The 14163-nt window shown below is 40.3% G+C and overlaps 1 protein-coding gene across 1 annotated transcript in view; it reads left to right on the top strand.

The window, feature by feature from the left end:
- Positions 1-1899: 1899 nt before the first annotated feature.
- LOC127620022 (protein lin-28 homolog A-like) overlaps positions 1900-14163 on the top strand; it is a 30608-nt gene continuing 18344 nt past the window's right edge. The window contains exons 1-2 of the mRNA XM_052093088.1: positions 1900-1930; positions 2676-2830. Coding sequence (XP_051949048.1) covers positions 1900-1930; positions 2676-2830 — 186 coding nt within the window. The remainder of the gene's footprint in view (positions 1931-2675; positions 2831-14163) is intronic.

Below are 14163 nucleotides of genomic sequence, written 5' to 3'. Positions count from 1 at the left end.
ACTTCCCACTGAGGTGCCTTGATACAGCACTCTGGGAACAGCCTATTTGTTCAGAAATTTCTTTCGGTGTCTTACCCTCTTGCTTGAGGGTGTCAATGATGGCCTTCTGGACAGCAGTCAGGTTGGCAGTCTTACCCATGATTGCGGTTTTGAGTGAAGAAACAGGCTGGGAGTTTTTAAAAGCCTCAGGAATCTTTTGCAGGTGTTTAGAGTTAATTAGTTGATTCAGATGATTAGGTTAATAGCTCGTTTAGAGACCCTTTTCATGATATGCTAATTTTTTGAGATAGGAATTTTGGGTTTTCATGAGCTGTATGCCAAAATCATCAGTATTAAAACAATAAAAGACCTGAAATATTTCAGTTGGTGTGCAATGAATCTAAAATATATGAAAGTTTAATTTTTATCATTACATTATGGAAAATAATGAACTTTATCACAATATGCTAATTTTTTGAGAAGGACCTGTACATATATGAAATCGGCAATTTTTGTAGTGTTTTGACACGTGTAGCAACTTTGTTTCACAAATAGGCCTATTAGTGGAATTTGAATATGTATATGCTAAAATATATTAACTGATTTCACACACACACACACACACACACACACACATACACACACACACACACACACACACACACACACACACACACACACACACACACACACACACACACACACACACATGTTGTGTTTCCATGTTTTATGGGGACTTTCCATAGACATAATGGTTTTTATACTGTACAAACTTTATATTCTATCCCCTAAACCTAACCCTACCCCTAAACCTAACCCTCACAGAAAACTTTCTGCATTTTTACATTTTCAAAAAACATAATTTAGTATGATTTATAAGCTGTTTTCCTCATGGGGACCGACAAAATATCCCCACAAGGTCAAACATTTCGGGTTTTACTATCCTTATGGGATGACATTTGGTCCCCACAAAGTGATAAATACACGCCACACACACACACACACACACACACACACACACACACACACACACACACACACACACACACACACATAGGTTAGTCTACCTATCATTATGAGGACTTTATAATGTCCTCATTAAGCACATTTATAGCATAATTCCCTTGTAACTACCACTTTGTAACCTAAAAATTGTCCTTGTAAACCACCTAAACATGCCCACACATACACACGCGCGTCACCATACACACAAAAGTCCAAGTGATATTTGTGTTTGGAGTGTGATCCGTTATTGCTGCAGTGTCTATCCACTGTGTGTGTGTGTGTGTGTGTGTGTGTGTGTGTGTGCGCGCGCGTATGTGTATGTGTGGCTTGCTTAGTGTCAATACAAACTGTCCGAAAGGTTTAAGAGGGGATGGAACTTACTTTTTCCCAGGCTAGTTGTACTCTGTGATTGGCCCATTGGCGAATTCGGACACTATCGCCGCCAAAATGTGCAATTCATCAGGTCAATGAAGTAGATTGACCTAAAGGTGTGGGGAGGTAATAGAGATGCTACAGTGACCCGTGTCTTATACGATTCACACAGGAATAAAATCTAGCCACTGTATTATGCTGTTTCGGGGCCAATCAATGATCTTTTTTTTTTGATCCAACAAAAGGTTGAAGACATTCTGGAGACATGGCTGAAGGTGAGGTCTTCCAGTGGGGGTCAGTGAGTGAAGAGAGACTGGAATAAAGGAGAGGGGGTGGGACGTACTCTTTCATTGTCTTTCAGATTTGGGGATCTTTCCAAAAGCCTTGTCATTTCCACGTCGATACCGCTAAAATGTGCCCAAACCCCTTTGTTTGTTCGTTTCTTCTGGCGTCCATAAAGCAGTTTTTATTGTTTTGAAATGTGAGAGAAAGGAAAAGTGTCTTTTTGAATACTCGGGATTAATTCGGACTCTGATGAACGAAATGGGCTCGGTGTATGATCAATATTACACAGGTGAGTCGGGGCACATTTGTGCTTAAGTGATTCATTTTGAACCAGTCGCGCGAATCCTGCGCAACTAACAACTTTAAATGCGCATTGACATGTTTAACTTTTACGAGGAGCAGCGAATGAGTAGATGTTTATATAGGCTTTATTCATTGACTTTGTAGAGTATGCGACGCTGAGACAGTTTAAGTATGATTTTAAAGAAAGAAACATCTATCATACGATTTATTTCAATCTGGGACAAGTTTAGAGGTGTAAAAATAGTGCACATTAGTGACGCGTGTAATGCAAAGAGTAGGCTAGCTATAGTGTCCACATTGGGCACGCTTGTCCAAAATATTCCTTATTTTACGTAATTGCGCTTACCAGATCTTTAGCTATCTGTTAATGCATTTGAATTTTATTGTTGTTTACTTTGTTAATATTGTGTTACTATTGCAGTTTATGTATTTTATGCGTTTTTTTTAAATATGAGTTTTTATGCTGTTATATTGGTAGTATAAATGCAGTAGGCTGCTGAAAGAAAATCCCAGGAATACGATTGGATCGGAGGCTCATTTTGGAACATTTCAATCACGCGCGCTTCGAAAACTCTTTTGGCATTTTCACGCACGCGTGACGGATTCATACATGCTGAAACTGCTGGGTGATAGCTCGCATAATTCCCTTTCTCGTTCGGTTTCGATAGCTCGGGATTTGCGCATGTCGAGTTGGGTGTGAATTGTGTTCTTGTTTGTGTGCTTTTATAAAGGGGGCTGTGTAAAAACTGAGGAGGAAGACGCGGGCTCGTTTCGCGGCAGTGGGGTTTGTAAATGGTTTAACGTGCGGATGGGCTTCGGGTTTCTGTCCATGACCCATCAGGAGGGAATCCGTCTGGAATCACCCGTGGATGTGTTCGTACATCAGGTGAGAACAAATTATTGCTGCTGTTTTTATGTATAAGGCCTTAATCTTTCCCTCGAGTCATCTAGCTTGTGTATTTTCTAATGATTCAAGTGACATTAATACAGACTATGCGTAAAGACATAGTTAAGTAACCTTTTAACTGCCCTTTATCAAGCTGTAATTCAGAGTTGGTGTTGATTTTATTATAACAACACATAAAACAACTTTAAATGCCACCATACATGTTTATATGTTCACATACACACAAAAAGAATATATTAAAAATGAACGTTAGATTGACAGTGATGTGTGTGTGTTACACTCATGAAATAAATGTCTGACGAGGGAGAAACCTTTAAAGCACTTTAGACTGAAGACTTTTATATCAACACCTTGACTCTTACAAATAAAGCTTCAGTAATAAAATCGTATATTTGTATAATTTCATGAGGTTTTGATGTTTAGTGCTTTAAGATTAGTGTATTGGTTTCTGGGCTCTCCTGTCAAGCTGTACAACCTTTTTTCTGGTTCAAACAAAATCATTAGTTGAATACACCTATACTATGATGGACATGCTTTCAAATACTGAGTTCAAAGTCATTTGGATGTTTATTATTATGAATATTATTATTTAATTATTAAATTAAAATGTGTCCTGCACAAATTCCCCCATTGGCCTTTATCTATCATGGCCTCCTAATAATCCCCATCCAATAATTGGCTCTATCTCTCACCTCTCCACCAATAGCTGGTGTGTGGTGAGTGTACTGGTTAACTATGGCTGCCGTCACATCATTCAGGTGGATGCTGCACACTGGTGGTGGTTGAAGAGAGTCCCCTGTTCACTGTGTAAAGCACTTTGTGTAGTGTCAGAAAAGTGTTATATAAATGTAACGTTCATTCATTCATTCATATTATTATTCAAACATGCCATGTGGTGTAGTCTTCCAGGAGTTTGTTTCCTCAACAATGACATAACCTACTCCGTAACCACCATAGTAGGCTGCAATGCATCGTTAGATAAACTAACTAGCTAGTCACGAGTGGTTCCCGAAACCCTACAGTAACTATGCCGCACATCCATCATTCGAACCACGTTGGTTCAACAATGTAGAGCTGTCGTTAATGATGTTACTCAGGGGGTGGAAATCAAGTGGACATGAAATATACACTTGTGTTTATATGCACTTTGTAAGTGTCGTACTCGTTATTACAGTATAAAGCAGTTCGGTCAGTAAGCAGCTCCACAGCAACATTATTTCCCCTACGCTGCTGTAAATAACGAACATGGCATCTGACTACTACTGTTATTTTCTTTTCTCTGTTATTTTGCTTTATTTTCACATTTCCTCCGTTACTTGTGTGTTTGTTTTCATTGTTACCTCTCGCAGCCAGGGGTGGACTGAGAAGAGTAATCGGCCCGGGATTTTACATAGAAACTGGCCCAAAAGTTGTCGCTGTCTGTTTCTGCATATTTACATTTTTTTTATTTTTTATGCATTTGGCAGATGCTTTTATCCAAAGCGACTTACAGAGCCCTTATTACAGGGACAGTCCCCCCGGAGCAACCTGGAGTTAAGTGCCTTGCTCAAGGACACAATGGTGGTGGCTGTGGGAATCGAACCAACAACCTTCTGATCACCAGTTTACCAGTTATGTGTATTAGACCACTACGCCACCACCACTCCACACCACCATATCGGTGACCCCTTCGGCATATCGCAGTGCCGTTTTGTGGCCCGCTCTGGATAATGCGGCGGCTCATTTCAGCTTAGTCCCGGTTCTCCCGATGACCAGTCTGCCCCTGATCGCCCCCAAAGTGCGTCAATCCAATGGAAAAATCCATTAGTGGAGGTTCCCGCTTACCTCCGGGGCACTAGAGCACATACATATGCACACTTTTCAAAAACCATTAAGAATGCCACTTTCATTCTTGAGACAATGAAAGATATAGAATTATATGGAGTGAAAGATGCAGGCTGGGTCTGGCAAACGGCAACTAACATACGATTTTCAAGTTGCTTTTCAGTGACAGAGAAGTTAAAACCCTTCATAATCTGAATTTAAATACAAAATGATGACTGTAAGGGGGTTATGATGAGCAAGGAGGAGGCAAGAACCGGCTTGTCAATATAAATGATAATTTAATGAAAACTTAAACCAAAAGCACAAACATAAACACACACATGACGGACATGCCCGTAATTCTCTCTCTCTCGAACTGTCGTCACCGGCCGCCTTTATCCCTTGCGTGCACCATCAGGCCGATTGGGGACCGGGCGGGTGACATTCTAGCCCGGGCCCGCCCCCCTCCGCTCCACAATGACCAAAATACTGAGTACATACTTGAGAGTTGGTGCATCACAGTAGCATTGGAATGCCAGATCAAATGTAAGCAATTATTGTGTGAATCATGTCACGCAATGTCATTACTTAATTATCAACTACCAGTGACCAATAATGTCATTAATTAACAGGAAAATGCATACATAATTTACGAGTTGGCTATTTCATATTGTCTCGCACGATGTTGTTTGCATAAACTTGTAGAGTTTACACTTCATCACGTGCAAATTCCAGGACGTGTAATGCAGAAGTAAGCGTGAGTTCTGCTCACGAGGTGTTTAGGACATACTTATTAATATTATTTACCCAAACCACTTATCTAAACTTAACCAATCAGTATAGTGTGTAAACATGACAGGAAGATGTTGTGTATGACAGAAGCAAGTAATTGTAGTGTATTAGATGGAAACGATGTCCATGTTATGACTTGTGGAAGTAGGAGAAGGCAGACGGGAGTGTGGATCCAAATGCGGTTCTTTATTGTCAAACAACTAACAACAGTGCAAAACTGGAGCAAAATAAAAGGACCACGATGGGTAAAAGAAACTAAAGACTAGATGACATACAGACGGGATGCGGGTAATGAAACATACACTGAGGGCAGGGAGATCCACGAACGGGTTAACAGTGGGGAACACGAAGAGCAGGGAGATCCTCGGACGAACACGCAGACAGCGAACATAAACTGTGAACAACAGGGAGAGAGATTAATAGCGAACATGTAACGTGACCTCAACATACAACGTCAACGAACGACAGAGGAAAGGGGAAACAAGCGGGTTTAAATAGACAGACATGGTGATAACAAAATAACAAACCGGTGCGGACAATAACACGGAGAGGGCGGTGATGAGTGAAACAGAAACCACGGTACAGACAACAAGGGATCGTGACACGGAACGTGATAAGTGAAAACGGAAAACATGGGACGGACAACACGGGATCGTAACTGTCCAGCAACGTCATTGATGTTGTGAGAATCATAGGAATTCAAATGAATCCCCCTGACAATTCCCCCATAAGAGTGTGTTGCATAAATGATATACTGTAAGTGTGATTAAGAATTCATGTATGGAATGAAATGCAAATCTTTATTGTTTTGCAGTGGTGACACACCATCAGATACACTACAACAGTCAAGTAACTAAAGCTGGCTATGTAAAGATTTTCTCTAAGATAATAGCCATGATAATATAAGCCAAACATGACACAAAACACATCCTATATTTAAATCCTCAGACAACTCTAAAGAGAGGCCTTCTAATTTTTCCCCATCCACAGCATGAAAACTATGAAAAATAAACAGCCTATTTTAAAACCAAAAACCCATTAACAGATGAATGCAATCATTTGATAATCAAATTAAGCTGTGCCCTATTACTATCACTAATCACTGATGAAACACTCACATTTAGCTAGTTCATTTAGATGATTATTAGCCGCCAAGATGTTTCAATCCATTCCTCAGGCGCATCAGTAGCAGGTGTATTAATGACTCTCCTTACAAATACATTATCTATGTGTGTATCAAATGCTCAACAATGGCGGCTTTACAAAGAATCCTACAGCTTGAGCACAGAAGGAGACACAGAAGTCAGGTAGTGCATATAAATGCCTACATGAGGACACATTTGATGACGACATCACAAGAAAATTCTGGATACCAAGGACCAAGATCTTTGAATTGCTGCAGGTTGTGAAACCACACCTTCATTGGGCCACAAGGAGAAACTCCGCCTTTAGTCCAGCAGTGCAGTTCTTAGCTTTGGGAAGTTTCATGGAGGTGGTTGGTGATGGCCTGTGGCTCAGCAAGGCTCAGGCCAGCAAGGCTGTGAAAGCAGTAACACCTTTGCTGTTACAGCTAATGAACACCACACTGACTTTCAGACTTAAATCCAGTCACAACAGTGCATTCACAGAATTTTGTTCAACTTCCTGAGGAGGAAGAGGGGGTCATGCTGGTGGTGCTGATGATGAAGATGCTGTTGTACAGATGATGATGATCCACTGAACCCACATCAAGACAGAACACATCCTGCAGGAGCAGAAGTCAAAGAACATTTCATTCAGAAAATATTTGGTTACGTTTTTCATTTTTAAATACAGTTTTGTTACTGTATTTTCTATTATTTCATCTGAATGACATGTGTCGTTGTGTGTTAATACAAATATTGTGTAATCTCCGACCATGGTCTATGGTTTTCCCCCTGCAAACATGAATTGAAAGACTGCTGCAAACAAGAAGTATACAGCTGTTTTCTATAACATAGCCTATTGAGAATATTCCATATTCTATTCTATTCTATTCTACTTCTGTGAACATTAAACTCAGAACCACTCACACAGACATGTTATTCCAAACAGAATTCAGATATATGGCCATACATGTATATTTCTACAGTTATTGTTCATTTATTTGGGCATATTGACTATATAAAATTACACTGTGATTTGGGAAATTATGTTTGACATATATGAAAGTGTAATATTTTGAAACATGTAAATGAATGAATTTTACACTTACATAGTGCTTTTCTGACACCAAGCTCAAAGTACTGCAGATATGTTGCATATATTGTATGTACAGTACAGATAACTATATATATCAGTGAAAACCATTAACATGCAGATTGTGTTTTACATATATTGTCATATGTGAAATTTCTCTTTGGGAAAATGTTGTAACAAAGATATTTGCTTGTAAATAATAAAATAACTCGAAAACGAAGCCAATCCTGTGTCATAAATAATGCCTTAGTAGGGCACTTCAAAGGGAGAACAATTCTGACAGTTATGCTGGAAGATTGTTTTAAACTGAATTTCCAATAAAAATAACTATGGGATTCAAGTCTGGGCTTTGTGTAGGCCTGTCAAGGAGATTCACTTTGCTCTTTTGGAGGTAGTTCTTCACCAGAAGTGAGGCATGCTTTGGGTCGTTAACATGCTGGAAGATGAAATGTCGACCAAACCAATCTTCTCGTAGTCTTCCCTTTTCACGATTCCTTAGACCCTGATGAGATTCCCAGTTCCAGATGCACTGAAACATCCCCACAGCATTATACTCCCACCACCATGCTTCAATGTGGGAACGGTGTTCTTTGGGTTGAGCGCCTCTCCCTTCTTTCTCCAAACATAGGCAACATCTCTATGGCCAAAGAGCTCTAGTTTTGTCTCATCTGACCAAAGGACACATTTCCAGTATGCATCCTTTTTCTCTAGGTTGTCCTTGGCAAACTTCAGTCTAGCTTGGAGGTGTCTCTTCTTCAGAAGTGGAGTTTTTCTTGGTCTGCAACCTTGCAGTCCATTCCTGTGCAGGGCTCTATCAACTGTCTTCATTGAGACATCAATCCCAGACTTGGCTAAATCATTCACTAGTGTCTTGGCAGATGTTCTTGGGTCTTTAGAAACCTCTCTCACCAGATTTCTTTCCAAGGTTTTTGAAATCATTCGCTTCCTGCCTCTGCCAGTCTTGTTCTCCACTGTGTGGGTCTCTTCAAACTTCTTGATAATACTTCTCACGGCAGTTCTTGACACCTGAAAATGTTTTGATAAAGGTGTATATCCTTCTCCTGCTTTGTGAGCATTAACAATTCTTTTTCTCAAGTCTAAACAAATTTCTTTTGTCTTTGCCATGTTAACAGTTTTATATTACTTCACTAGTTGTTTTGCAAGATACTAAACCTCAGATTGAAGTGCAACTTAAAGGCTTGGGGGATTACTTAGGTTAATTAGGCGAGTTAGGTTAATTAGGCAAGTCATTGGATAACAGTGGTTGGTTCCGTAGCCAATCAAACAGATCATTTCTTAAGGGGGCTAATAATTTTGAACTTAGCAGTTTTTTCATTTTTTAAATAATAATTTTATTCCAGGCATATTGAAATAAATAAGGCTTTCTCCAGAGGAAAAATATAATAAGAAATACTGTGTTAAAATCCCTTGCCCTCTTAAACATACAGCTTGGGAAATATTTGAAAAATAATTCATAGGGGGCTTCAACTGTATGTATATGTATATATATATATATATATATATATATATATATATATATATATATATATACACTCACCTAAAGGATTATTAGGAACACCTGTTCAATTTCTCATTAATGCAATTATCTAATCAACCAATCACATGGCAGTTGCTTCAATGGATTTAGGGGTGGGCCTGGTCAAAACAATCTCCTGAACTCCAAACTGAATGTCAGAATGGGAAAGAAAGGTGATTTAAGCAATTTTGAGCGTGGCATGGTTGTTGGTGCCAGACGGGCCGTCTGAGTATTTCACAATCTGCTCAGTTACTGGGATTTTCACGCACAACCATTTCTAGGGTTTACAAAGAATGGTGTGGAAAGGGAAAAACATCCAGTATGCGGCAGTCCTGTGGGCGAAAATGCCTTGTTGATGCTAGAGGTCAGAGGAGAATGGGCCGACTGATTCAAGCTGATAGAAGAGCAACTTTGCCTGAAATAACCGAGGTATGCAGCAAAGCATTTGTGAAGCCACAACACGCTCAATCAACCTTGAGGCGGATGGGCTACAACAGCAGAAGACCCCACCGGGTATCACTCATCTCCACTACAAATAGGAAAAAGAGGCTACAATTTGCAAGAGCTCACCAAAATTGGACAGTTGAAGACTGGAAAAATGTTGCCTGGTCTGACGAGTCTCGATTTCTGTCGAGACATTCAGATGGTAGAGTCAGAATTTGGCGTAAACAGAATGAGAACATGGATCCATCATGCCTTGTTACCACTGTGCAGGCTGGTGGTGGTGGTGTAATGGTGTGGGGGATGTTTTCTTGGCACACTTTAGGCCCCTTAGTGCCAATTGGGCATCGTTTAAATGCCACAGCCTACCTGAGCATTGTTACTGACCATGTCCATCCCTTTATGGCCACCATGTACCCATCCTCTGATGGCTACTTCCAGCAGGATAATGCACCATGTCACAAAGCTCGAATCATTTCAAATTGGTTTCTTGAACATGACAATGTCAATAAAACATGAAACTCTTGGAAAAAAAAAATCTTGGCATAACTAGTGCATAATAATTTTTATTTCAAAAAAAAAAAAAACATTTATCAGCTTGATTAAGTTCCAAGGAAAGCATTTTAATACCATGTTGCTTGGATGCACAACATGTCATTTTATAAATTATATCAATATTTTTTTGTAAACAATTTTGTGAAGCCAACATTAACACAAAGATAAATTTTTTTAGGTTACCCCCATTGTTTAGGTTACTTTGAAGCATTGGTTACTTCCTTATATTTGATTCTGAGACCTGGCATGTCTGTTGGCACAAAGATATGATGTATTTAATTGATACGAGTTGTCGTTCTTAAATCTCTCAGTTGTGCTCTGCAGTGATTATACCGGTGCTGCTACGAGAGCTTACCGTCTTCAGTCTGAGAACACTAACCTTCTCAATCAGCTATAATTCAACATGATATTGCAAACCGTGGATCACCTATCACTCTGATTCAAATGCCTCATGACTTCAGGTCATTGTGTAAAATTACCCAGAGATTAGAGCATCTTACGGGCAAGCAGCCCTGCACATAGTGTCAAGTGATCTCTTTGTAAGTAAGAGGTCTTTGGTTACCTCCAGAGTGGCTGCCTGGGAGGCTGAACAGAGGTTGGTCAGGCTTAGCGCAGATTGTGTCTAAGTCTCGTTGACTTCACATTATGATGTAACAATTGAGATCAACATGATATGAAAATATACCCAACATAATTAGCTTTTCTTAAAGGAATAGTTCAGCCAAATTCAACCCTCATGTTGTTTCAAACCCACATGACTTAATACCTTACTCTTTTTGGAGAGAATGTTAGGGACTGATAGCCTCAGTCACCATTCACTCTCATTGTATGGAAAAAGATGCAAAGAAATTGAAATGGTGACTGAAGTACTGTATATAAAGTATATGACTCATTACAGAATTAAAATGGGTTGTGATTGGCATTTCATGTTGACGTTAAGCATTGTGTTCTAGTCATTCATGTCATTTCGGAATTACCGTAACCATGAAATTACAACTTGTAAAAAGCATTCACATCTTCATAGAACTCGTAATTTGTGAAGTAGTAAATGGAGTTATTTGAAAGTTAAAAGAACCAATATGACAGCACACTCAACAGTTAAAGATAGTGAACACACAGTGTCAATAATGATGCCAGTTGTACCTGGAGCACTTTAGTTGTTAAACATTTTCAACATCATTTAGAGGCAAATTAATGTAGTGCTAAATATTTTGCTATTATCAACAACAAAGCAATATTGATGTTATGAGTGTTGCCATAGAAACGAATAACTGCAGAGGTCCGAAGATGTGAACAGCTCTGAGTAGAATCTTAAGTGTTGCCATCTCATAATTACACAAGTTCCGACACGTGTACACCGCTTTATTCTGAACTTGTAACAATAGTCGATAGACTGCAGACAACCCTTTTAGATCAATATTAAGAGTACATGTGTGTATTTGACCTTGGTTGTTCGAAGAAAGATCTTATGCCATTCTTGGGTTGTGTGGGTTTTGATAACCAGGAGGCACCCCAAAACCTACCCCAGTGTCTTTCTGTGGATGTAATTATGATGCTCAGAGAAGGGTGACTGCTGTGGGACCTACAAGGCTGTCATTGTCAGACACATGGAAGGAAATCCCACCTCCTTTAAATTAAAGAATCACTGGATGAATAGTGTTTGTGTGTGGGAATGACCAAAACAAGGGTAAAATGGCGAGACATTTCATTATTAATGGGAACATATCAGTTGAAAGATATGTTGAGGGAGAATGTTGGGAATGGAGACCAAGAGAATGGAGAAAAGGGGGGCAGGGAGGAAGTATTTGAGTGGAGGGGGTTGTTTGCTCAACTCATTCATAAAAAAGCCTCTGTAGAAAAAGAGGAGGGCGAGTGGTAGAGGAGGTCAAAGGATGGAGCCAGGGATTCAGGAAGCCTTGGCGGGGGTAGGGTGGCAGTTAGGCCTGATTCCTTTCTTAGCAGCCCTCCTACCCACCCCCTCTGTGAGATAAGTGTCAGGGTTAAGCTTGACATCATGTGAGAGCAACAGTGTGGACCACCGCGAGCCTCCCTCCCGGCGTAGAGGCGCCGTGTTAAGGAAGCTGTTACTCATATTTTGAAGTATTCAAAGGTGACGTTATTAATTTTTCTAAATTTTCAAATGCTTTCTTTATCCCAGTTTAAGATGCAGAGATAACTATCGGTATGCCATGGTTGATTTGATATGGTTAATACACTACTCAAGCTTGTAGCCTTTTTGATTGAGTTAAGTCTGTGACAAGGAGTCTCTGATTCTATTGTGTACTCATCGCCGATGGTCTTCGCCCTGAGTAGTCGCAGACATTACATCAGATTTCAAAGAAACCCATTTAAAATCTGTCCGACAAGTCATCAGGTGTGCGTATTTTGTCCTGTATTTAAGAAGGTCAGATGGCATCGTGGTGAAATCTTTCCAGATTGCTAATTTAACATTGATAAAAGTTGGACATTTTGGCCAAGGGTAAGGGTCTGTCTGAAAAGTCCACACATTGTTCTAAAAGTGTGGATTTATTTCTATATAAATGTCAGTAAGATGTATCAATGCAATCACAGTGTCAGAAAGATAAGAAGTACAGTTGAAGGAAAAAAAATCAAATGATAAAAAAATACTTATAAACCAACCATAATGTATACATAATATAAAATTAATTGATCATTTTTTTGTATAAATATATACAGTATCTCACAAAAGTGAGTACACCCCTCACATTTTTATAAATATTTGTTTATATTTTTTTCATGTGACAACACTGAAGAAATTTTACTTTGCTACAATGTAAAGTAGTAAGTGTACAGCTTGTATAACAGTGTAAATTGGCTGTCCCCTGAAAATAACTCAACACACAGCCATTAATGTCTAAACCGCTGGCAACAAAAGTGAGTACACCCCTAAGTGAAAATGTCCAAATTGGGCCCAATTAGCCATTTTCACTCCCTGGTGTCATGTGACTCGTTAGTGTTACAAGGTCTCAGGTGTGAATGGGGAGCAGGTGTGTTAAATTTGGTGTCATCCCTCTCACACTCCCTCAAACTGGTCACTGGAAGTTCAACATGGTACCTCATGGCAAAGAACTCTCTGAGGATCTGAAAAAAGTATTTTTGCTCTACATAAAGATGGCCTAGGCTATAAGAAGATTGCCAAGACCCTGAAACTGAGCTGCAGCATGGTGGCCTAGTCCATACAGCAGTTTAACAGGACAGGTTCCATTCAGAACAGGCCTCGCCATGGTCGACCAAAGAAGTTGCGTGCACGTGCTCCGCTTCATATCCAGAGGTTGTCTTTGGGAAATAGAGTGAGTGCTGACAGCATTGCTGCAGAGGTTGAAGGGGTGGTGGGTCAGCCTGTCAGTGCTCAGACCATACGCCGCACACTGCATCAAATTGGTCTGGCTGTCATCCCAGAAGGAAGCCTCTTCTAAAGTTGATGCACAAGAAAGCCCGCAAACAGTTTGCTGAAGACAAGCAGACTAAGGACATGGATTACTGGAACCATGTCCTGTGGTCTGATGAGACCAAGATAAACTTATTTGGTTCAGATGGTGTCAAGTGTGTGTGGTGGAAACCAGGTGAGGAGTACAAAGGCAGGTGTGTCTTGCCTACAGTCAAGTATGCTGGTGGGAGTGTCATGGTCTGGGGCTGCATGAGTGCTGCCGGCACTGGGGAGCTACAGTTCATTGAGGGAACCATGAATGCCAACATGTACTGTGACATACTGAAGCAGAGCACGATCCCCTCCCTTCGGAGACTGGAAGCAGAGCACGATCCCCTCCCTTCGGAGACTGGGCCGCAGGGCAGTATTGCAGCATGATAACGACCCCAAACACACCTCCAAGATGGCCACTGCCTTGCTAAAGAAGCTGAGGGTGAAGGTGATGGACTGGCCAAGCATGTCTCCAGACCTAAACACTATTGAGCATCTGTGGGGCATCCTGAAACGGAAGGTGGAGGA

This window comes from Xyrauchen texanus, chromosome 26 (assembly GCF_025860055.1).
Source record: "Xyrauchen texanus isolate HMW12.3.18 chromosome 26, RBS_HiC_50CHRs, whole genome shotgun sequence".
NCBI classification, from domain to species: Eukaryota; Metazoa; Chordata; class Actinopteri; order Cypriniformes; family Catostomidae; genus Xyrauchen; species Xyrauchen texanus.
Note: the sequence above shows the minus strand (reverse complement) of the source record. Positions and strands in the feature narration are given on the sequence as shown.